The sequence below is a fragment of the Tachypleus tridentatus genome, chromosome 7 (genome assembly GCF_004210375.1).
Source record: "Tachypleus tridentatus isolate NWPU-2018 chromosome 7, ASM421037v1, whole genome shotgun sequence".
Lineage (NCBI taxonomy): Eukaryota > Metazoa > Arthropoda > Merostomata > Xiphosura > Limulidae > Tachypleus > Tachypleus tridentatus.
In genome coordinates, this window is record NC_134831.1 from 28,316,600 (window position 1) to 28,342,115 (window position 25,516).

At 30.2% G+C, this 25,516-nt stretch overlaps 1 protein-coding gene across 1 annotated transcript in view; it reads left to right on the forward strand.

Moving 5' to 3' along the window:
• Positions 1-25,516, forward strand: part of LOC143255353 (neural cell adhesion molecule 2-like) — a 108,630-nt gene that overhangs the window by 60,881 nt on the left and 22,233 nt on the right. Inside the window, exons 3-10 of the mRNA XM_076510866.1 lie at positions 6,653-6,763; positions 7,746-7,949; positions 9,909-10,205; positions 12,853-13,143; positions 15,120-15,407; positions 18,483-18,785; positions 20,615-20,743; positions 20,871-20,989. Of these exons, the coding sequence (XP_076366981.1) occupies positions 6,653-6,763; positions 7,746-7,949; positions 9,909-10,205; positions 12,853-13,143; positions 15,120-15,407; positions 18,483-18,785; positions 20,615-20,743; positions 20,871-20,989 (1,742 nt within the window). The remainder of the gene's footprint in view (positions 1-6,652; positions 6,764-7,745; positions 7,950-9,908; positions 10,206-12,852; positions 13,144-15,119; positions 15,408-18,482; positions 18,786-20,614; positions 20,744-20,870; positions 20,990-25,516) is intronic.

Genomic DNA, 25,516 nt, shown 5'->3' on the forward strand with positions numbered 1-25,516 from the left:
TTAGGTATGAATATGTTACAAATAATATTAACGCAATTGTTTCATATGCTGCCTTTCTTTACTGGCTCTGGATGGCCATAACTGGTTCCGATTATAAATCCAAAGGTTAAGAGTTTGCAGCTTGTTACTATTAAAACGTGTTCCTCACTTTTAGATCGCAAGTTTTGTGCTAAAGAGGTTGTTAAATATCAATAAGGGGTGGTATAATAGTAGCACAAGGATTTGGAGTAAGTATTATTTAACGCTAACCGTCCCTAATTTAGCAGTATAAGACAACTCTTGAGCTATTCTTTTACCAATGAATAGTGAGATTGAACGTAAGACTATTACTCTCCCATGGCTAAAAAGACAAACATGTCTGGGGTAAGGTGATTCGAACCCGCGACCTTCAGAGTACGAGTCTTTAAAAGTATAGTGTATTTTATTAAAATATGCTAAACTATTTCTAAGTGAATAACCCCAAATTATTACCTTTTTATTTTTGTTTTTAGTAGCATTAAGTTGGAGCAATTAAGTAGCCTCAACATGCTTCAAAGACTAAAATAAAAATAAGTTTTAAAACTAAATTGTGTTTTTTTATCTTTTCAATTAACATATAATATTGATAGTTTAACACTGAAGTACAACTCATATCACAACATGAAACTTTTTTAAAACTTATTAAAACGTTTGGTTTTAATGACGATTTGAAGAAATTGTTAAATTCACATATATTTCGTTTCTATCCATATATCTATTTCCAGCATTCTTTCAACTCATTCGATTTTAACACACTAAAATAATTCATCGTGTAAAGCTTCTTGTTTTGTCAAAAACACTAGATGACTGAATCTGTAAACAGCGTTTTTTGCATTCATTCTATTGCATGCCGACCAGTCACTAGTTATGTTTTAGCCTGGTTTGCAACTATTGTTTGTTTGTTTGTTTTTGGAATTTCGTGCAGAACTATACGAGAGCTATCTTTGCTAACCGTCACTAATTTAGCAGTTTAAGACGAGAGGGAAGGCAGCTAGTCATCACCAACCACTGCCAACTCTTGGTCTACTCTTTTATCAACGAATAGTGGGAATAACCGTTACATTATAACGCCCCCACGGCTACAAGGGCGAGCGTGTTTGCAACGAAAACGCACACATCGGTGAAAGTTTTTATTTCGAGACGTGGAACACGTATCGGAGTTTAAACTGATAAAATTTAAACAGAGTTTTCAGGCAGGGCACTTCAATTCTAAATACTTACATTATATAATATTGAATTGCGCATAAATGAGTCATTCAATTTCGGTATAAGTCAGTATTAATAAATATATATCCCATATATATATATTATTTTTTAATATATACATTAAACTATATTTATTTTTCTTATTATTTAATTAAATGTTTCAAACGAATTGTCCCACCCCAATGGTACTATGTTACTGGAAACCGATTTTCGATACCCTTTGTTTAGCTCTGTGTATAAAACAAATAATTCAAATGAATCCAAAACAACCAAAACACCACACGCTCGTAGGTGAACGTAGTTGGATACACATATGTATAAATGTACACACAAACCCACATCAATATGTATGCGTGTATATATCAGCATGCCATTGTATATTTGTATGGAGACTTACGAACTTCTTTTTCTTCTGTGTGGGTATTTGGGTATGTTAATTTTTTTGAACACCCAGGAGGGTCAGGACCTCTTCCTACATTACTAACTTTTATATCGTCTGCTCGTTGGAATGTGTTGTTTGGTAGATTTTGGGCCAGCGTATTCCACAGTACTCAGGCCCTTTTCAGAGCAATATCCATGAATAGTCTTGACTTGCCCTTTTTTTTCGTTATTTAAGTTTTTTTTTTCTTTTTTCAATATTTCTATTCGTTTTTTTTTCATATATATTTATCGGAGAAGTGAAATATTACTAATTTAATAAATTAAAAGAAAAAAGGTAAAAAATAAAATAAAATAAATAAATGAATGAAAATAAAACAAGGTAAAATAAAATAAAACTTGTTTTAAACGTCTAGTGCGTAGTGGCCAGCTTGTTTTATATTTCTTAAATATATATTTATAGGAGATCACACATTAAATCATTTTTTATGCCAATTCTTATTAAAGTAGTTTAGTGCATTATGCAAGAGTCTTTAAGATATTGTTCTATGTTTGCATACTTGTGCATGAATGTGGATAAAGTGCTACGTGGTACGTTATAAGCTGAAGTTAGAATTGAATTTTGTATTTTTTGTAGTTTCTGTAATTGTTTTTGTGTTATGTTTATCCAGGCAGGAGATGCGTATTCTATTATAGGTCTGATGTATGTTTTGTAGATTTTTATTATATTATCAGGTGATGTTCCTTGGAATTTTACCTGAAAGACGTCTTGCATAATATGCTCTTTTCCATATTCTTATCAGGATATTGTTTGTATACTGTATCCACGTTAATTTGGTATCATAAGTTAATCCTAAAATTTTTGCAAAAGTAGCAGTCAGTAAAAGTGATCCATTCATGTTTTACGAACTCTTAGATCTCTTGTATAGAATTATCTTTTCCCGGGAAGGTTGAGCAGAAATAGCTTACCTTTCGCTACTGCATTAAGTGTAGAAGCTATCCTCTTCTGTATAACCAACTGATCGAAACTAACGTTAAAAAATCAGGTGATATACGCCTGCCATTCTTCAAGGTTTTTTAGTTAAGAAGCCTGACTCTGTTACGTCACAGTAGTCTTCTATGAATTTAATTCTATTCTACTGAATGTAACTTTTGTTTTTCTAGTCATTCAAGATATGCTTTGCTTTAAATAAGGTATTTTTATATTTGCCTCCCAGTGACACAGAGGTATTTCTGCAGACTTATACTACTAGAAACCATGAAGAACACAGATAGCTCTTTATGTAGCTTTGTGCTTAAATGAAAAAAAAAATGCTTATTTGAATAATTAAAACCTGTACATACAAGAAATATTAGACTTTGTTAGTACGTGAAACTAATCTTCCATGCCAAGTATGGGTAACCATAATTTTGAACTACTGACAAGAAAGAAAACCGCCGTTGTCAAAAAGGTTTGTTCGTCCATACGAGGTATAACGAGCTTTATTTTCTACTCTTAGCACACCCATAGCTGAAAGAAGTATAGTTGTAAAAATCTTACACAGCAACCACGAATCCACACACATGGATTTTTGTTTATATTTGTTCCTACCATTAATTTAAATTTCGTTTCAACAAACGATTTCAATAAAAGTAGTGAACAGCATGTGTTAGATAAATCAAATTTAGGGGTGAGTTTACAGACTTAACATTCAAGATTCGATTCCCCGCGGGGTACATAAAGCATATATCCTGTTGTGTAGCCTTGTGCTAAAGTGTTATCCACGACATGAAGAAAAAATATATTTTAAGTTTAAGAATAGAAAAAACGTATCTAATGTACTCTTAAAAAATAAAAGAGTACATTGTCGTAATATTATTGCAGTTACACTAATAAGTAGGAGTAAAAGCACCAAAAAAACATGAACTGATTTTTCCATTTTTTGAAATCCATTGTTTTCTAAATTACATATAAGCCTAATGAAAATGTTCATTCTATCATTTTTAAATTGAAAACGCACTACGCACCATTAATCAGCTTAAGAAAATTTAAAGAATAGTTACTAGATTTTGCAATTTTTATGCTTAGAAGTTAAGGATTATTATTTTTAAAGAAAGCTAAGCAAGGAGTTGTTTTATCTCAAACTAATATTGCCGGAAACTTCAAATGAATTTGAATATATATGGGAATTAAAGATGAATTAATATACATAAATGAACTATTCGTAAAACAATCCTGTTACTCAAATTTTCTCTTGGTGAAGAAAAAAATATACGATTTAAAAACTAGCTAGTAACAGTAATATACATGATTCTCTGTGCAGGCAAACTACATTATTAAAAATAAGATAATAACAACACAAAATCTTTATAGCTCTTCTTTTTTATAATTTTTACGAAACTAATTATACTTATTTTTTGTTATTACCACAATCATTAAAATTTCAAGATGTGTAAACGAACAAAATTAGCTTTTTTCCTTGTTAAGTTAATCTAAACTTCAAACTTTAATATCTGTTGTAATAATTATTAGTGTAAGGCAGCCTTAAAAATACTGCATCGCGCGTTTTTTGTTTACACACACATATATTAAGATCTTAATGTTGTATTTTTTTATTTTCTATAATTTTAATGGATTTTTCAAGACCAGCACCTCTGGATATATAATGCATTGTTTCAGTTCATTATAGTGTATATAGTATAGTATAGTTAACAAGTATAAGAATCTCAGTTTATTGTTTATTTAATAGGCCTTAACCACGATACTGGTGAGAGATGGAATCTTCTGGAACGCTTGTCTCTCAGTGATAAATTGTGAATGAAATGTTGTTGATGTTGTTATTTGTACTGATACAATCTATACGTCATTTCAAGAAATATCCAAATTATTTATTCGGACCACGGACTTTGGCAGATTTTGTGTGTCTAAATAATGACTGTACAGAAGAACAGACCATTTTTACTGTAATGTTAAATAATAACCAGCCAGTTACATTGGCTTTCACTATTAGCATAAATTGTATGAAATGAAAATAGTTTTTGTTCAACTATTCTCATTTTTATCATTGTGTGTGTGTTTATAACAGTGGATGCGTTATAAGTGTGAAAGATAAGACCCATATTTGGTTTAAAGGTGTAGAAAACTTCCCTCTAATCACTATGAACGGCTGTATGTGATTCTAAAAGTATTCAGGAGACAAGTGTGCATGGTGTTAGAAAGGTCGGTTGACATTACAGCTTTTCTTGTTTCTTTTCAGTGTTTCAAGATAACAACGCTCAACACTGATGAAAGTTTAGAGAGGATCTGGATAGACCGTTTTCAGTGTTGTATCTTGAAGCCAGTTATTTCAAACACACTTTACAAATCTGTATACATATATTTTTTTCAACCTATGGCAACTGGCTTTTGAGACCCTTATATATTGAACATTTTGTACTGCTAACATAATTTTACACTATAAAAATTTTTCCTCATTTTTTTATTACATATAGATTGAAATGTCTCGTGCGTAATATTACGCACATTACTACTCCTTGCACAAAATTCTACAATAAATTCGCATCTGCAACTATTCTGATAATTAAAGTTCCTGGGGATTCTAGCATATATGTATCTCCAACAATAGTGCATAAAAGGAAGTTTCTAAAGATTGCTGTATTCATAAACTACTCTATCTGTTTATCTGTTTCTTATTTTGATGTGTAAAAATCTCTTTTGTTAATTTATAAAACCAAATTCTTAGCTTTGATATTTGAAAATAAAATACGAAGTTGTTTTAAATCAGGGCTACTTTATAAACGATGTTCTTTGTTGTTTTTTATTCATTGACAAAGATAAATAGAGCCTAATAAAGAATATTTAGATTATCTTATACACGTATATGTTGTTGTAAACACAATAAGTCTCACCATATTCTACCCCATCTTCAAATATTAAAAGTTAAATATGTGTATAATATTATCTTGAAGTTGCTTTGATGTAAATTTAATATATTTTATGCATGTGATACCGTATTCACATTATAACATTGATGTATCAAATATATTACAAAAAATACAATATTGTGTTTTTATAATATGTAAAAAAAATTACTTTCAAGTATTGAACTCGCCAGAGAAGGAAAGGTAGAATAAACTACATTTACTAACTAAACCTTAGTCTGATTTTGTACAATAAATGTTATAATGTAAGCCTTACTCTTTTTCACGTAGTCTATTTTGTGATAGACAAAATAATTTTATTTTACAGGCTATTTCTACTGTTTGCTTTTTCATACACAACGTTCTAATTCGGCATAAATTTCTTTTTTGCATGAGGTTAAATATGTGATGTATTAGTAATGTATAATTAATAGACTATAACTAAATAGGCTTGGTTATTCTAATGCTAATAAAAATATGGTTTCCAGGTTTAATCCATCTTCCATTACATGCATGTGTCCTACTAATTACGCTGACTTGACTTTTAATATCGTTGTACACAATTAGTATTATAATTTAACTTTACTCTTTTCACGTAGTTTACTGTATGGGAGATGTTATAATTTTATTTTATAAGTTAGGCCTACCGTTTTTGTAATTTTTCACACAACATTCTAAACGTGCGTCTATTTCTTTTGTGTGTTACTTTAGATATATGGTTAATGAGCTGTAACTTAATAGACCTATAATACTATATTCTAAATTTATTGTTAGCTCAAACAAACGTATCCAAAAACGTCAAGTCTACGTAGAATTTATTCGTGTAATGTATATGTTTGACGATAAAATTACCAGTTCGACAATCAAACGATAGACGCGTACATCAACGAAAAAATGCAGTTTTGCGAACCTTCACGCGAGAGAATTGTGACCTGAGCAGTGAACCAGACGAACAAATAAGCAAACAAACAAACACGGATATTTTGAGTCTTAGAGAGAGATGTGTTGGGGCAAATAAAAATGAAATGAAATATGCTTGTTTTATTAAATTAAAATTTATAAAACAAGTTATAAAACAATGTAATATTCATCAAACAAAATAGAAAATTTTGTATCGATTTGTGATTATCAGCGTTGAATTATTCAACAGTACCACCAAAGGAACCTGTTATAACGAATGAAAATGGAGAAATTGTGAAAAATGTGGTTGGTCCGTACAAAGAAGGAGATCGTCTTATGTTACTCTGTGAAAGTGAAGGAGGTAAAGTACAAATAAGACATAGTATTAAAATGTGTTTTAATGTTGAACTGTTGCTGAAAATAGCTACTTGTAACATATTGTAAAAATATATATACAATATGTGGAATTACATATAACAAAACTGACAAATTTTATAGAGGATAGGTTAGTTTAGACTGAAATATCGAATGTTAGGTTAAGACAGTAAATTTCATGAAACATAAACAAATAACCAAAAAAAAATTAAGTAGATTCTGAACTTAGCCAGTACAAGTGACTGAATTATAACTGTACAGTTATTCAGAAGAATCAGTATATATAATTAGCATTTTTTTTTAAATCAGGTACTTATAACACATTATTATAAATTAATGTTCTGCTAGCATTGCAATTTTTGTCATTTTATATAGACGTCTATGTTATCAAGTCAGATTTTATCATATATATATATATATATATAATGGTGTAATATATTATTATAGAAATTTGAAAACAATTAATAATTTGTACAATGCATTGATATTTTGTACCAGAGCACTTTATTTGACGCAGAGCATAACACTTTATTTTCATGCTTCTGTGTAGTTCATCAATCATTTCTAAAGTGTCATAGCTTTATATTTCGACCACTTCTATCAACAGTGTCAATTTTATGCACCTTTTTAGACTTTTCATACAACTTTTACTTTAACATTAAATTTCGCTGCAATTCTTTGCTAGGAGAATCATCATCAAACAAAAACAGTATTACTAAGTATTATAGTATGTTATTTCGGTGGAGTTATGTTTGCATAACAATTTCTTGTCAGTTAATTGTCAAATAATCAGTATTTAATCTAAAATAGTCGATTTTTACAAGATGAGAATATGACATTTCTGGAGTATTTGTCTTTCATACTATTTTATTTATTTATTTTCATAATTATTTCCTACGCTAAATATATAAAACGGTTGATTTTGTTTAATTTCAATTCAATATATTTTCAATAAAATTATTTTCTAGGGCAACCCCTACCGAAACTTACTTGGTGGCAAGGTCCAGTACTATTAGACGATACGTATGGAGTAACACCCCAGAAAATAAGTTTCAACAAGCTGGAACTTTTAAATCTTCATCGTGGGGATTTATTTAAAGAACTCTCTTGCTTGGCCTCGAACAATGATATTTCTTTACCAGCTTCTACTACAGTACAAGTAGACATGACGCGTAAGACCACTAGATTATTTAAATTAATATTTAATAAAGTAGATAGTTGAACATTGAAGAAAATTAACCTAGTAACTAGATCTGCGGTCTGAGATAAAATAAGTTAATTTTTATTTGTATATTTATATTTGCAATTAAAAGCTGCATGCCAAGACATCCTAAGTTTTTTGTAAAAGAGTTTCCTTAGAAATACGTAAACGTTACATATGCATTTCAGCATCTATGAATTATGATTCTTTGTACGTCTGTGAATATGTGAAGTTCATCATGTATTACAGACATCAATTTCAATTAATTAAATGTGGAAATGTAAGTTAAAGCCAATTAGTGACACTTTTTTAATTAATTTCATTCCATTTCAAATATTTATTTATATATCGTATCATTTATGACACGTATTTATTATTCGCCTAATTTCTAAAATGTTGGAGACGGAATAGTATTAATTAAGTGTCGTGAAGCTCAAGATGTCTTCATCAGTTAATGTACATATGTTCTAAAATTTACTTTGTATTGACTTATAGAAGTTAGGTTTTTGAAAATTCTATGCTGAATTGTAAATCTATTATAATAATATTATATAAACACAGTGTTTACAAACTGTTTAACACTTATTAATCAAAGTATTTTGATATTAAGACACCAACATGAAGTTTTCTAAGCGATGACTTATTGTAACAATGTCCATGATTGATTATGAAAAATTAGTCAGATAATACTATCTGTAATATCATGATCTTACCAAATACTTTTCTTGTTTCTGGTTCTTCTTACTTTTTGTGATACCGATATTGACGTCTTAGTTTCTTTGTGTTTGTTTGACTTACAAATTCTTGGTGACTCATTATTTCATTATTTATTATTATATTTGATAAAAGTTATATTACATTTAAGTGCCAAAGCTCTAAATTTTCGTACACTGCTAGAAACACAGCTAAGTTAATGCGTTACTATGATAAATTAGTTACTTGATAAGGTTACAAAGTTGTATTAAATCGACCACACTCTATGTACTTCAGAATATATTTAAGATTTACATTTGAAATTATTTAGAGAGTTTATTTTCAACTAGTAACTTTACTGGAAATGATAATTAGCATCAAAACAGTCTGATAAATATAAATATTTGACTATATATATATATTTGATCCAGACAACAAATCTTTGTAATTAATTTAAATATTTGAGTTTATTTTACTAATTATAGGCATTAAACACTAATTATTTTCAGATTTTAAAACTTTTCACGAAAGATAGACAGACTTCAGTAATAAGTAGAGAAATACATTAATTACATTTTCAGTAAGGTAATTTAATTGTTTAATTAATACGATTATGATTAAGTCTTACATGTCGCTTTCTTTAGATGAATAATTGAATCCAGATAGTTTAACACTGTAATTACATTGATTTAGGCACTGGGTTGATAGTTAAAACACTTTCTTACGTTTGTGCGATTAACTGTAAGCTCTTTTCTTTCTGTTTGGTTTCTGTCTATTCATGTACATATATTTATCTAGGTGTTTACCTGTTTACATGTTCATACTGAATTCATAGTGGAAAACATATATACTTGACTGTCTAGGTACCTGCGTTTCTAACCTTATCCTTGTCAACAGATATGTTCTATGAATTTTTGTTTATATTTTTAAACCAAAACTTTCCAAGTAAAATGCGCTGGTCAAGTGTCGAACATTTGAAATTAACATAACTATGTTTTGCCGATTTGAGTGACAACCAAAAGAATTATTTATTTTACTCACATTTTGTATCTATAATGTATTGCATGTGTTAAATTTATGTAGTGTTTATGTAATGGCGAAAAACAATTGTTTTATTAAAATCTGAAAAGCTTTTCTTGTTACTGAAAACATACATTTATTAAAATGACAAAGCAGAACTTCATATTTTCTTATTTTTACTTAAATTTACAGAGAGCATATATTTTATTATTCGCAGTAAAGCCATTGAAGCTGGAAATAGACGAAATTGACCAGCCATTATCTGCTAATAAAGTAACAAACTTAAAGTGCAGGACAGCTGGTGCTAGGCCTAATGTTACAATTACTTGGTGGTTTGGTGGCAGACAGATGAAAAGTACAACAACCAGAACGACAAAGAATGGAAACATTACCATTAGCACTTTGTCCTTCAAACCATCGATGGACGACGCTGGGAAGTATATATCATGCCGTGCCGAAAATCCCGCGATACCAGAAAGCGCTTTAGAAAATGGATGGAAGCTGAGCGTTTATCGTAAGTGTAGAGACTCTTTCGGCATACCTCATAGATTTCCATTAAAAGCTTAGTGCTTTTAAAGGGTTGCAAGTTACTTATGTTAAAATTATCTAGCTGCTTTTTACGTGATAAATAATAATAAAGAAGTTCCTACAGAGTTGAACAACTGTACAGAAACTGTTTTGTCATAAATGAGTTTGAAAGTTTTCGTTCAATAAATGAATACCTTGTGGAGTTAGCCCCAAACATTATTTTGTTACGGTTTTCCCCACAATTTAAAAATGACTCGAAAAACATTTACATATATATATATATACAAATGGTATACATATATATAACTAAAGAAATGGGAAGTTTTAAAAGAGATAGTCAAATGATTTTGCAAAATAAAAAACACATAGTTATGGTATTTAGAAATAGATAGCGACGTTACAGATGTAAAAAAGAAACCTTTTTTATTCACAAGAGGCTGATGCATTGAAAGAAGGATATAAAACCGATTGATGCTTAAGATATTATTAGTTGAAATGTAATTTTTGTTGAGATGGATATCACCTTTTATCTTGAAAGAGTAATTTGCTAATTAACTTGTCATATTATCTAAGGAATAATTACTAAACTTAAAAACTTTAACATTATCAGTGAACCTATTTGTCATATCATTAATTAACAGAAATGTTAATAATAATTTGGTTTAAACTTTTCAAGATTTTTTTTTATTAAGGTAAGTTTCATCTTATTCAAATCACACATATATTTTGCAACATAAAATATATCTAAGTTAAAATATGTAGAGTGCCTATTACCGTGCTTACTCATGTTCAGTTATTTGTATTCATAAGGTCATATGCTGACAAATGTGAAAAATAATTGCGTTCGACAAATTCAAAGTTTCTAACATTTACCATCCAGTTTTTTAATACTTATTTCGTGTTATAGTTTAATAATACAAATAATTATCTAGATTTATATATATTTATAGTTTCTCAATGGGTACGCGATAACGTCACGAAGTTATAACGGTAAGATCTGATGATTGATTCCCCGTAATAGTCAAAGCACAAACGGCTCATTGCATACCCTTACATAAACAATTAACATACTTTGTTTTTGTCTAATGAGGGACTAGTTTCTTACTTTCCTCAAATTCATTCTAAAGTTTATTGTATCGCATTTACTGACCAATACAACATAAGAAACGCATTATACTAACAGAAGAAAAATAAAATGCAACCTGTTTTCAACACAACACAGAAAAAAATGCGATAATTATAGTTTACCACATATTATTTAAATTATTGACTAGAATAGCAACACCCATATTTTCTTTTGTTTTCTTAAGCCAAGGTAGTAATTGTAAAAGCTTGTTTTGTGTATGATAACGACTTCTATTGTATATAAATCACATAAAATGTAGTAATAATAATAAATAAATACTTTTTTATCGCATATGATTTAGGCCATAGTCAGTTACAGAAAAAACACTGTAAATAAACATTTTTCTTAATATTAATTTAACAGGCTTTTGTCGTCACACTATAGTACATTTCTGATTTATCATCAGTATTTTAGTAATAAATATACCTAAATTATTCAATGATTTTTAAGTCTTTTTAAGCTTCTAATAATGAGTTATACTTATAAGAGCACATATATATATATTTCTTAATCCATTAATTTACGGACAAATGAGCATAATATATGATACTCGTGTATTATAACTCTTACTTTATTTTTCAAACGTATCTATATTTTTATAGTGGCCTGTTTCGAATTCAAACATGTGATTTAAGATCCCTAAATTTGCAGAAGACAACCTTTTAAACTTTCCTAATCGTATTTAAAACTGATTTAAGCGTGACATATTCGCATATGCTTATAAAACAAATTTATCTCCAAACTTTAATTACTTATATATCATTTTAGATGATTTTAAGATATCTCTCAATCCAGAAGTTGAAAGTAACTTTTGATATCAGCACATCAAAACATAAATCAGTTGATTTACAAGTTTACAAGTTTTCTAAAACATATAACGTATTTTGTATTGCAGATGCTCACTACATAACACTGCATCTTCTATATACAAAATATGTGTAATAACACTTATCTTATTAATAACACAGCATCCAAATTGGTACTATTTTGTTTATGTTTTACGGTCATTCATATTATTATAGCAACAAATGGGAAAAATAGTTTATTGTAGAATATTGTCTTGTTCCTACTTCACATTAAAACAATTCTGTTAGTCATTTCTGAGTACTTACAAATTATTTTATTTTTATACATACTAACAATCACTTTAATTTTTTTACATTTTATACCATTTTCAACAAACGTGATAATATTTTTCAAGAAACAGTGCAATGTAGTGAAACACCTGCAATGCAACATACGACTATAAAGGTGCAATAACATCTCCTCTAATAATCCGTTTTTAAATATATAAAATATCTTTCTTTTTTACTAGGATGACAAAGAGTGAAAGTGTGATCAATTGTATCCTGTCCGATATTTATATAATCTCTCATTTATATTTGCCAACTTGTTTAATCTAAAATTTACATACTTAACAAAAATATTTTTTCGCCACGAATAAAATGTTGTGATTTGTTTTTATTTAATATAAGTTACTCTCTTTCGTACGTTTACAACTTCATAGATAAACCGCACTTAACCCTTCGACTTGGGAGTAAACTTCGACATTCTCACATCCAGCAAGGGTATGATGTTTATTTAGAATGTAACATTGTCGCCAATCCCTGGGTGACTGAGATTGGCTGGAAGTTTGAAGGCCAAGAACTTCAGACGAATACATCTGCGGGCATTATCATCAGTAATCAATCACTGGTGTTACAGAAGGTGGGACGCAGCAACAGAGGGCGTTATTCATGCATTGCCACCAATAGTGAAGGCCAAGGCGAAAGCAAGTCACTCCACTTAAAAGTTCAATGTGAGTAGTGCCAAATAACAGTATATTTTTATTAACTTTCAACACCCTCAAAACATAATAATCCTTGACGTCTCTGTCACGTTATATTATTAGTTCTTTACATGTAAAGCATTATTATTATTATTTATTTATTTTAATAAATTCTCAGCTCAGAAATATTTATTACAAAAAATATTGCTTTAGACTACCTTGGATTTTTCTTTTTCACTTTGATCTTTCTTACAGTGATAAACTTACAAATGTTATTAGACCAGGCATTTTCTGTTATTTAGCGTGCTGGACTGTGAATGCGAATGTCCAGTGTTCGCGCTCCCTTGCAAAAAAGAACTGCACTCCACTATTTGATACCATGGGTAAATTGCAGAATCAAAAGAGAATTTAAAATGTTGGCACAGGGTGTTGTTAACTAGCTCCATCCTGTCAATTCAACATTAGGGACGTTTAGCACAAACAGCTGTTATAGCTTTTGGTTCAATATCCATCCAAAATAGACAAACTAATAATTCCTATTGTTATAACCAACTAGAAAGGTACCTTGTTGCATCACGTAGTTTAAGTGGCCATATTTTGACATTCAGACCACGTAGTTTAAGTGGCTATATGCTAATGTTCAGACCACGTAGTTTAAGTAGCAATATTGTAACATTTATACAAAGTCATCGTTAATTTCTAAATACTAACAAGAGGAAAGCAAACAATAAATAGCATCCGTCGCCTACAAGACTTCTGGATTCCAAATCAGATTGTCTATTACGGTCATACAGCCCCTGAATACAAAGTACATAAAATTTTAAGTATTAGTATTATAAGCACTAGTTGACACCAAATTTTTAATTATCAGTTATCCAGCTAGAAATTACACATTCCCTAAATAAAACTTGTATATAGGAGTGATAAGAAGTGCTCCAAAACGCTTTTTTTTTATCTTATATATTATACAGGCAGGATATGTCCATGTCTGTTCCATGTATACGTGCACATATTTGTTTAGTTTTTTAAAAAAACGTTTTGTTTAACGTCGTACAATAGATTTTGAAATAGTTTATATTTATTACAACTCATAATTCACAATTTCATTGTACTATAATTAAAGATTTTTTTATCAAAAATAGGAAGTAAACGTACGGATGGCTGATATTAATTCTTCAAAAATAATTCAAACAAGATAGTAGACAAGACATTTGAATTATCTATCATAATAGTAGAGTAGAATGTTAACAGAAAAAAAATGGAATAAATTAAATTCGATTATGATTTAATAGTTATATATGTTGCTATGTGTTTATTTTTGCATATGTTATTACGTAAATGTCATCCCTACTATCTATTGTTTGCCTTATTATTTGCCATCACTACATTTGCTTCCCTTTTGGAAGTTTTTCTTTTCTTCTTTGCTTGTCGTTGTTTTTTTAATGAAATGTTTTAATGGGCATAGGAAAGTTGTATTTTATAACCGAGTTCTAAATACAATGAGGATCCAACTGTAATGTTTATTGTTTATCTATTACTGACTGGTAATTCCTGTTTCACCTTAAAGTTAAGCCTTTTAAAGGAACACTATATATTTGTGAAAATGCTGACCTCAAGGAGTAATGATAGCATCGTTTACACTAGAATTATTTTTTTTATTTTTGTTAATTATTAATAATACTTACAAGTGTGGATACTCCACTTGAAATTATGTCACCTTGAAATTAGTTGACACCTTCATTTAGGTTTTTAAGTTAACATATAATAAAAAGAAGCAAAAAAAAGAAGAAAAAATTATACTTTTTGCTGTAATATTTACAAAGATTTCCATAACTTGTGACTAAGTTTTTACATATATATTGTTGTAAAAGAAAACATTGTGTATTATTGTAAAGTTCTGACAACCAATTGAGGTGTTTTTAAAATACCATCACTACACAACTAGTGCTACCGCCTGCCTAATAATACACTTGGGTTTTTATTTTGATTTTCGGTTAACATTTCAGTTGCTCCAAGTTGTAAAAGTCATCAGAAAATAGTACACGGAGCTGCTCGCCATGAATCTGTACAAGTTCAGTGTGAAGTTGAAGCAGATCCTAGCAACGTATCATTTTACTGGAGATTCAACAGTACCAAGGAAGTTCCAGGTTTATTGACATTTACTAGTAATGAATCCAGAAGCACAGCGACATTCATCCCCCGCACGGAACATGACTACGGAACTCTGCTTTGTTGGGCAAGCAACAAAGTCGGTGTTCAAAAAAAGCCATGTGGTTTCAAGGTTGTCCCAGCAGGTAATGTCAAACTTTATTATTACGATTCACTCGCTTAATCTTGATTACACCATAACAGTCTTTGTTTATGAAAATTAATGTTACATATAGCGTAGTACACTACTCCGTCTGTCGTACCCCTGTTAAGATTATATACTTTAGTACCGAGCAAATAAACTCGTTGGAACGGAAATAACGGATATAATAATATAGTTTACGTATTATAATATATTTCCTTCACTTTCACTCATGACTTCTTAGAATTCCTGATCGATTTAACTAATAGACTTGTTAGGTCCTGTTTGATACTTAACTGTAACGTTATTAGCTTTAACCTATAATTTGCAACAGTAGAAAATTGTCGCTATTTATAAAAAAAAAAAAAAAATCAATAGTTATTTGGTTTTAGGTTTACTTGACTGATATTCAAAATATAAACTAAGGTTAAAGTTCAGCCTTCCAAAAACAATAGCTTAAATTAGTTTTAACACTGGTTTTAAGTTTAATGAAGACTTACGTATACACATTTAGCATTTAAAAGCGAAACTAAAAAAAAGTTGAGTAATTATCAAACATGTTATAAGACATTAATCGCCGATTTCATGTCACAGATGACATAAAAATATGTGCTATACGTATGTCAAAATTTATAATATGACCTGAAAAAAACAGTTCAACTAAAAGTACCTGCTTACAAATTTAATGAAACATTAATATAAATAAAAAGTTTGGTGTGGCAACATTTTTGTTTACTATATAGTGAAATTTGAGCTTTCTTGTGAAGAGAATAGACGTAATGTATGCGAAGCGAAAATACAAATCTATAGCAATATTTCTTTCAGAAGTTTCAGCTAAAAATAAAACTTGCAATTTCATGTTTCTTGCCCCTTTCAGAAACGTATTATCTTTGTGCTTTACACAGAGTATTGAAAATAGTTTTAAAACTTTATAATTCATGCATATATGATTTTGTTTATTTGTTGAATTTCCAATTCTAGGGCTAGCTGTAGTAGCTGTCTCTAATTTTGATGTGATAGACTAATATAAAGGTAGCTAGTCAACATTATCCATCGCCAATTCTGGTTAATATTTATAAAGTACTAGTAGGATTGAACATCATGCTATAATGTCCCTAAAATCTAAAGTAGGAGCATGTTCGGTGACAGAGTTCATTCTCGCAAGGCCCGGCATGGCCAAGTGTGTTGAGGCGTTCGACTCGTAATCCGAGGGTGGCGGGTTCGAATCCCGGTCGCACCAAATATTCTCGCCCTTTCAGTCGTGGGGGCGTTATAATAAGATGGTCAATCCCACTATTCGTTGATAAAAGAGTAGCTCAAGAGTTGGCAGTGGGTAGTGATGAGTAGCTGCCTTCCCTCTAGTCTTACACTGCTAAATTAGGGACAGCTATCACAGATAGCCCTCGAGTAGCTTTGCGCGAAATTCAAAACAGACAAATCATTCTCGCGACTTAAGATGGCAATTCGATCGCCCTAAGGTCAAACAGGATCATACAGATAAGGGTCACAAATAATGTGTAATGCAACCAAATGGTTAGATAATAAAGTGAAATGAAAAGCTATTAACTTGTACAATACATTAGAGCAGCATACCTTGTTCTCACGTTACCATACGTTTATCAATGTGAAATGTGGTTTTAAGTGCTCTGTATAGCGATCACAATTAAGCAAAATGTTTTGTTTGCTGTTTAGCTTTCATACTTTCCACTTATAATCATTTCGGTTCTTTATTCATAATAGGCCATTATTTCGAGTGTTCCATTTCACATTTTATTATGCTTGGTATGACAAACTTGCTGAAAGATAAAATCTCAGTCAAACGAGTCTTGTTCCTTAACGATTGTCGTCATGGATAAGAATCTTCTTGTACTTGTCAACAGTAAGGCTGCTTTAAATTTTCATAAAATCTGCTACACTTTTATTGGTCCGGCAACGTGCTTTGACCGTGTTGCAGTCCTTCTCTCTACTATCGAACAAACTGTCGTTTGTTATTGCTATTCCAGTGTTTAAAGATTGATGCTTTTTATGTTATTTATCTCTTTTAAATAGTGGTAATGCGTATTTTACTGTTCTGGAGGTGACATTAACACATATAATTAAAGCTAGGTCACTAACAATATCCCTAATGTATCACGTCAAAAGCATATGTTGAGTTGCTTAAGACCATCTTTAAATAAACTAGACTTTTGACCTAGACTTCTACTAGTTTAATTACACTCTTTAAAATGTTCATATAGTTCTTACTGAAACATTAAATTTTGCTTCGATATGTAATATCCACTAACATTCACTAACCTAAACTATTGTTTCTACTCGTTTATCATGTGGTTTTTTTGTCTTGTGAATCATTAAAGCAAAACCACACTACTACTGGGAATGATAAAGCACTTTATATTTATATGGACACTATGTTAGTATGTGTAAAATTAATTGGTTGAACGACAGCCAGTTAAAGAGTGAACTGTTAGCACGTGACTGTCTTCTGGTACAGTTTTAATAAAACAGAGAGAAAAAAAATATAATTTTAACATTTCATACTAATTTATTTATTATTTCAATGAATATTTCTATTTTTTATAATTTTTGTTGTACATTTGATGCTAGCGGTGACACATATAAAAGGTGCCTCACGATATAACCCTTCTGTGCTCTAAAATATAAACTTATAAACGTCATTATTTATAACAACCAATGCTGACGGTGACAGTTTTATTTATATAAAAAATATGCTTGAAATATTCTGACATTCTTATACTTTTATTAAACAGAAATATAATTTCGTTGTTAAAGAATAATTGCCATAAATAACATTATTTAAAAAAAAATAAATTTCCATATAACATAAGGGGTAATAGTAAATTACTTCACGTATTAGGTAATATTTCAATAAATATGCACTACATCTTTTTAAATGTAATCTCTGCTAGGTATTGTAAAACATAACTTAAATATACCTTACATTTCTATCGCAAAAGTAGCTATACCTTATTTGAACATGGGCGAAAACTTTTATAACAAAAACATAAACATGGTCTTTTTTGCTTTAGTTTCCAATAAAAATTAAATTGTTTTTTCTTAGGTCCTCCAGACACAGTAAAAAATTGTTCTCTGCGAAATCAAACAGAACATGTTATTGAAGTAGAGTGCATAGAAGGATATAATGGTGGGTTGTTACAATATTTTGTAATGGAAGTGCACGACAAGAGCTTCCAAAAACTAAGAGCCAACATCACAGCTTCTGATCCAAGATTTCAAGCTGATAATCTTCCGGCAGGAACCAACTTTCTAGTCGTGGTCTATGCCGTGAATGCTAAAGGACGCAGCCACCCTCTTGTTATGCGAACCAGCACCTTGCCAGCGCCTCAGACACAGTCCAGAAGAGGTAAGCTAAAAACAGATGACGTTAGGTAAAACATTGTAAAAAAATTTGGGAAGAAGATTAGACGCAAAGAACTACTAAGACAAAGTTGTTACAATCGGAACCAATTGCTGTTATGGATAGTAACTACATGATTACCTAATAATCATTATTTGTTTTGTTACTATTTACTAAAGACTTTATATTGTACGACACTAATATGATGCTGACTTTACAAAATCAAAAGTGGTGAAATATCTAAGCAGACGTTTAACATACCATTTGCAAATTTAATAGAAAATATTAACAAACTCTTCTTACTTCATTTAATGTTCACAAAGTCGCATAGCTCCTGCACTAAAGGAGTTTACAGCAAACCAACAAACAGTAGTAAATAAATCAACTACAAATCAAACTACCATACAAGCGCCATGATTGCCTAGTTTCTTGCATGTAATAAAAAAGATGCTAAAAAGAAGAAATAAAATCACATCACTACGACTCTCCTTGATAATTGATACATAGAAAATTTAAAGAAAAACGCTAAGGATAAAATGTATAATGAGTTATATTCCTTTATGTCAAAGATACATCTGAAAATATACACGGTGTATGTAAACAGCATAAAGTCAGAACAGAATTGAGGGTAAAACACCCTTTACAACTTGTGAATCCGGATCCCAATGCAAAAAGTAAAACTCATGAACATATTACATAGAACAAAAAAAGACTTTGTAATACCGATCCATCTATTATATTACATCATGTCAGAGATGAATAAGATCATGTGTTAAAACGGAATAATATCAAATGAATGGTATATGAAGTACACATGAAGAAAGAACAAGTCTTCTACATCCGCCTAACTGATAACATTGAAATAACTGTATATTAATAAAAGTTTTAATACCCATACCAGCCTGTCATTAATTAATAATAATTATGTGGTTGTACAGGCCATTGTCATTTTTAAATTACTTTGCCTATACAATACTTTTTTTTTTCAGTGCTAAACTAACCAATATTCTCTGAGAGAATTCTCAAAGGTAAATTTTGTTTCAAATTCAGTTGCAAGTGCATGATTGAAAGATCTGTTGTTTACGCGAAATTCAAACGTTCAGATGGATCACAAATGGGTTACCGTTGAAGTTAAAGCGATCAAAAACAAAGTTCGTCAAAAATATTCAAATCCAATCAAAATAAGTCAATAATACGGTGAAGCAGAAAACATAAATTTATTTCTGTTTTTCTTTCTAACAATGTTTATAGCATTCGATAATTCAGTGAATGAGAGACTTAGATATGATTATATTCACACCTCAAACAACGCAAGTTGAAAGACATTGTTAAATAACATTTACTGACATTTCTAAAAAAACGTTCGTAGGATATCCTAGATGGCATGAACATGTTTAAAACTATTCTCACGGTGAAAATCAAGGTTAACATGGAATGACAGTGATAAAAGTAGTCTTGTTTTGGGAATACTTTTCATCAAGACCAGAAAAAGCAAACCGTGAGGTTTATTTCATTTATCGAACCATAAAATTTTTCAAGGCTTTGTATGAGAAATTCGTCTTTCAGATTTTATCTCGTTCAAAGTAAATCTAAAAACATAGATATTTCTGTACGATCGACTCACGATCGTAAAAACAGAAACAAATAAAAGAAACAGATTTCAAGTTAATGATTTGTGTGCGTATATACGTGACATAATATCCCCTTTATTTATTTATTTCGTAGATTGTCATATTATAAGATAAATCCAATCTTTCATCTGTGTAAACATTTCAAAAGACTATTTTTTATGTTCTAAATATTTGAATTTTACTTGTTTCTGTTCTTCTTCTCAGACACTCTTTGGCAGATGCGTTTCAGCCCAGTCCTGGTTGTACTCGTTGGTATAGTTGCAGGCCTGGTTCTCATTGCTTGCATCATAGTCATAGTGATGAAACTTAAAGCTCGATACTGCAGACAGAAAGGTGAGAACTATATCATCAGTCAACTTATACTACTTTTAAAACAATTATGTTTTGAGCAGCTAAATATGTTTAAAACAGTTAGCATAAAAAAAATGTTAAATGAAGCGTTTCATGATTCATTTCTTAGGAGAAAGGACAACGAACCTTTTAGTCAAAAAGAATGAAACTAACAACTGGGCTAACAACAAAAGACCAAACGGAATTAGTGACACTTATAAAACCTGGGACCCTGTCGACAGTGAAAAGGTGTGACGATATATTTTATATTGCTAAGTGAATCTTTTCGTAGAAGAAAACGTTTTATTTTCTCAGACTCCTTGAGTAATGAACACAGATTCAATTTTTACAATTTCATTTTTTTAACCATACTAATCTGTTGTAATCTAGCAAACAATGTTTGACGTTCTTGTTCTCATATACCTATATTAAAGAATTAAAAACATTAAAGGTAAGAAAAAGAGATGTAGAATAATTAAAACGTTCTAATTTTAAGTAATAATTTATTTATTTTTTACAATTACACAGAATCACGTTATCTGGATTTTTATTTCTTTATCCATTACTTTTGCGCTTATGCTTACAATGTTATTCCCACTATTTCTGTTATTTATTATTTAATTTACCGCACACAAAGATGCGTATTAATAATTAACAGATATTTAACATGCTATTAATTTATTGTTTATTTTTTCTCTGAATTTAAAAATGGTGAAATAGGTTTTATGTCATATGCTATTCACAAAAGAGGGGTTTAAAAGTACTTTTTCTTCGTATGAATTGTAAATTAAACCTTATTCATTAAATTAAGTTATCTAATAATGGAATGTTACTACTAATTTTCAATTCGTTATCCTTTCTTTAATCGTTTTCTTGTATACAAACACACATCAGTACATATAAACGTCTTATGTTTTTAATGAACGTAAGTTCCGGTATAGCTGCTGCGGTTATTGTGTTTTGCTCATGACAAGTACTATTTTCTAAACAGTAATAGCTATATACTAAATACATTTTCTTACCTCAAATTTCATTATCCCACTTTTGACGACTGGTGCTAATACTAATTAATAAATCCTCAGGAAACTTTATGTCAATTGATATCCTCGACTGAAGTAAGAATGTTATAATTTACGTATTCATTGTAGTTAAGTTTTAGTACACGAATAAAAGAAAACTTTACTTAAATTTCTTCAGGTTCGAATATACCTACATACACTTACCAAATTATACATCAAGTACACAAAGAGATTATTTTATTGATATAGCTATAATTAAATATGTATATTTAAGTATACGTTAATTTCCGGGAACGAATAGTTTCTGTCTTTCCTCAAAAGTAATTTATATTCTGTACAAAAATATTAAACTAATCCGCATATCATTAAAGAATATGTTAGCCTAATCAGGAAATTATACCTTTAATTCATTACGAAATACAAGGAAAAACCTTTTGTAATTTATATTTTATCGTAGTGTACGTTGTTCGATAGCGAAATATGGTACATGATTCATTACCTCTTTGTAATAAGTTCTTCTCTTTCTAACTGTATTTATAATCTGTTCTGGTCTCTTTAATGTGTTTGTACTAAATTATGCAACATTATCTTTCAAAATGCTGAACTGGTTATTCTCGCCTGGTTAATGAAGACAAAAAAAAATTTTGGTGAATATGTGTATTTATGTGGGTGTGTGAATAGAGTACATAGAGCCAAATTGGGCTTTTATTATTGTGCATATTAATTATAATTTTATCTTCATTAAATAGAAAAGTAAAAACATGCATGTAATTTGAAGGTCTCTCTTGTTACAACCCTTTAATGTACGATAAAGATGTATTATATGAATAAAATTTAATGTTATAATTGTAGTGACCGTTTATCCCACGACAGACTGGGTTCTAGCTAATTTACTTCGTATTTAGGCCGAGCGTAGCCCAGTAGCTAACGTGTCGGATAATTAAGGGCCATCATTCACGTCCTTTTATTTCGCTTCGAACTCTGCAGCCTAATTGTGCTCTAGGTAAATAATAAACTCCCATTATTCGTACATAGAAATAGCCCTAAAGCTAGTAGTGGAAGTTATTGAATAGCTTGCCTTCTGCTGTTTGTGTTTTTCTTAAAGCAAAGCCACATTGGGCTATCTGCTGTGTCTACCGAGAGGAATCGAACCCCTGATCTTAGTATTGTAAATCCGTAGAGTTACCGCTATTAGGTCAAAATAAGGTGACGGATAACGCAGATTTTACTTCAATAGCATTGCGCGTATATCTGAAAACAAACAAATAGTCCTTTATGTTGAAAACAACCAGACAAAAATACCAATTAAAACTGTAATAAAAGTAAAAGGTAAAAATGCATTTACATCAACACTTGCAAAAGCGCTAGCTTGAAAATTTAAGTAATAAGGAAAAAGGCTTAGGCTTGTTTCATGGCTTTTTGTCAGAGATGTGTAACAGAGTAAAATCTCGTTTTATCAGAATATTAGAATTGCGAAGTTATTGTGACAGGTCAGAAATATTCATATGCTTAACTTTCTAATTACAAAATAAATACTCATTGTTAAATTATCCGTGATTTATATTTAGAATGAGTGTTAATCATTTGCACATTATTAAATTCGGCTGTTTGTCCTTGAAGAAAATAGGTCCATCCCTCGAAAGCGCTCGGGTTATAAAGGTTTTATTTAATCTCTATCATTCTTGAGCCGATGTGTATTTTAATATCATGAATTTAATTAGGCTGCTATTGTACATAATATTTATTATTGATAAGCATTAGACATAACACAACAATCAAACATCATATAAATGAAATTTGAGCAAGATGGAAGCATATTAGATAATACGGTGTGATACCGAAGAAATAAATATTACGTCGTAGAATATTCGTTGTCATCAGCCCAGTCAGACTGGTAGCAATAAATTTTTCACCGATTAAAGATCTATATGTGTTTGAAGATGGAAAGAAGTTTGATTAATTTCTACGCTTTTTCATCTTGACAGAATAATTGAATGTAATACACTCTTAGTACTTAATATTCAATTATTTACTAAATTTATTCATCCTATAAACATAGATGATCACACTTAAATGGTGAATTACTCTTTAAACGAATATATTGTAGCAACTTCAGTAAACAAAGGTAATTAATAAACCAAGTGTCGTTGACATGCAAACCCATATAACAGTAAAAGTTGCATGCACGCAGATCTAACTCTCAATATTATGATGTTTCTGGTTATTTTTGTTCTACAACATTTTCTTAGTATAAAGAAGATTTTTTCAGACCCATGATGTCTTTCTAAATGACTTTATATTTTCCCTTTATTCCAATCAGATCGAAGAGGCAGGAAACAAGATAGTGAAATCGATTTGTATATTTGACTGTGTCCATGTGTTGGTTTTCTTTTTAACATGTAATTAGGTAAAAAAAAACAACGACAGAGTAGTTTCAGGATGGGAAATTGGAACCAGATTAAAATGTTCACTAGTTTCTCAGGATTGATTTCGAGAAATCTGCGTTACCTTTCCGGCCGGAAATGAACATTTTTTATGCTTTTTTTCCTTGTGTTTATCCCTCATCAGACACATGAGTAAATGATTTGTAGCCATGAGATAAAACTTTTGTTTTATTCTGTTGGTAGCTATCTATACTTCACGATCGCTTTTTTTTGTCAGTGTTACGTGAACGTAATGAGCCGACATTACATTTTTAACTGTTATTTTTGTCTGCGTGTCTATTAGGGAAAGTTTGAATTTTTAAAACAAAGTTTTGATAAAAGAAAGAAAATCGCACTATTGTGAAAGGAAATTTTCAACGGTTTTGTCTTTTTGAATAACCTATCTGATTTACCATTACTAAATATATGAAAAATATGAGTCATTACTTTGTTAGCGCACTTTAACTTCTCCTGTTATCCAATGAGGAAAAATGGGAACAAAAAGTATGCAGTGTACAACGTTGATCCGAGCAAAGCATGTGGGTTTTCTTAGGAACCCAAAAGACATCGTTGTTTAATTAAGCGTTAACAATAACTACCCTGATTCTCATGGAATTCTAAATTGCTACGATGACCTGAAAAATCCCATCTTGATTCTAATACGGTCTTCTTATACCTGTGCATCCATTTAACAAATATGAATAACACAACTGAATAGATAACACAATAATTATAGAGTTATCCAGGATATTTAATTATACATACAGGAGATAGAACATTATATATGAATCGATAGGCAGCTGAATTACAAAGATATTCATCGTCTCCTGTGTGTAAGTCACTTGAATTGCATGAATATCCACTGAGAAAACCCGTGATTTTCATTCATAACAGATTATTTCTTCTTCGATGTAATTTAGTTGTATTCTTTAAATCTCGTTTTAACTAAAAGGCATTATTGTAAACTATTTGACACGTGGCGTATTTGGATGACTTAGATCTCAATATGGATAACGGTCATTTCCAATACACCACATATTAACCATGACCAGAGTTCATTGATCATTCTTTTTTTGGTGCAGATGTAGGTATTGTAGATTGCTTTTTCAACACAGATAACATTAAAACTATAGTTCTCATAGCAACAGAGTAAGTGCATATTTATGCTTCCTACCCTTGTAACAGTACACAATAAGATATTATTCACAAACCTTTTTTTCATAATTCTGAACGTTAATGACAGTATGATAAATGTAATCTCTTTTTACATACTTTTTTTTTAGAAAACTAGGTTCGAAGCTCATAGAATGCTGATTCATAGTTTAATCTTACAT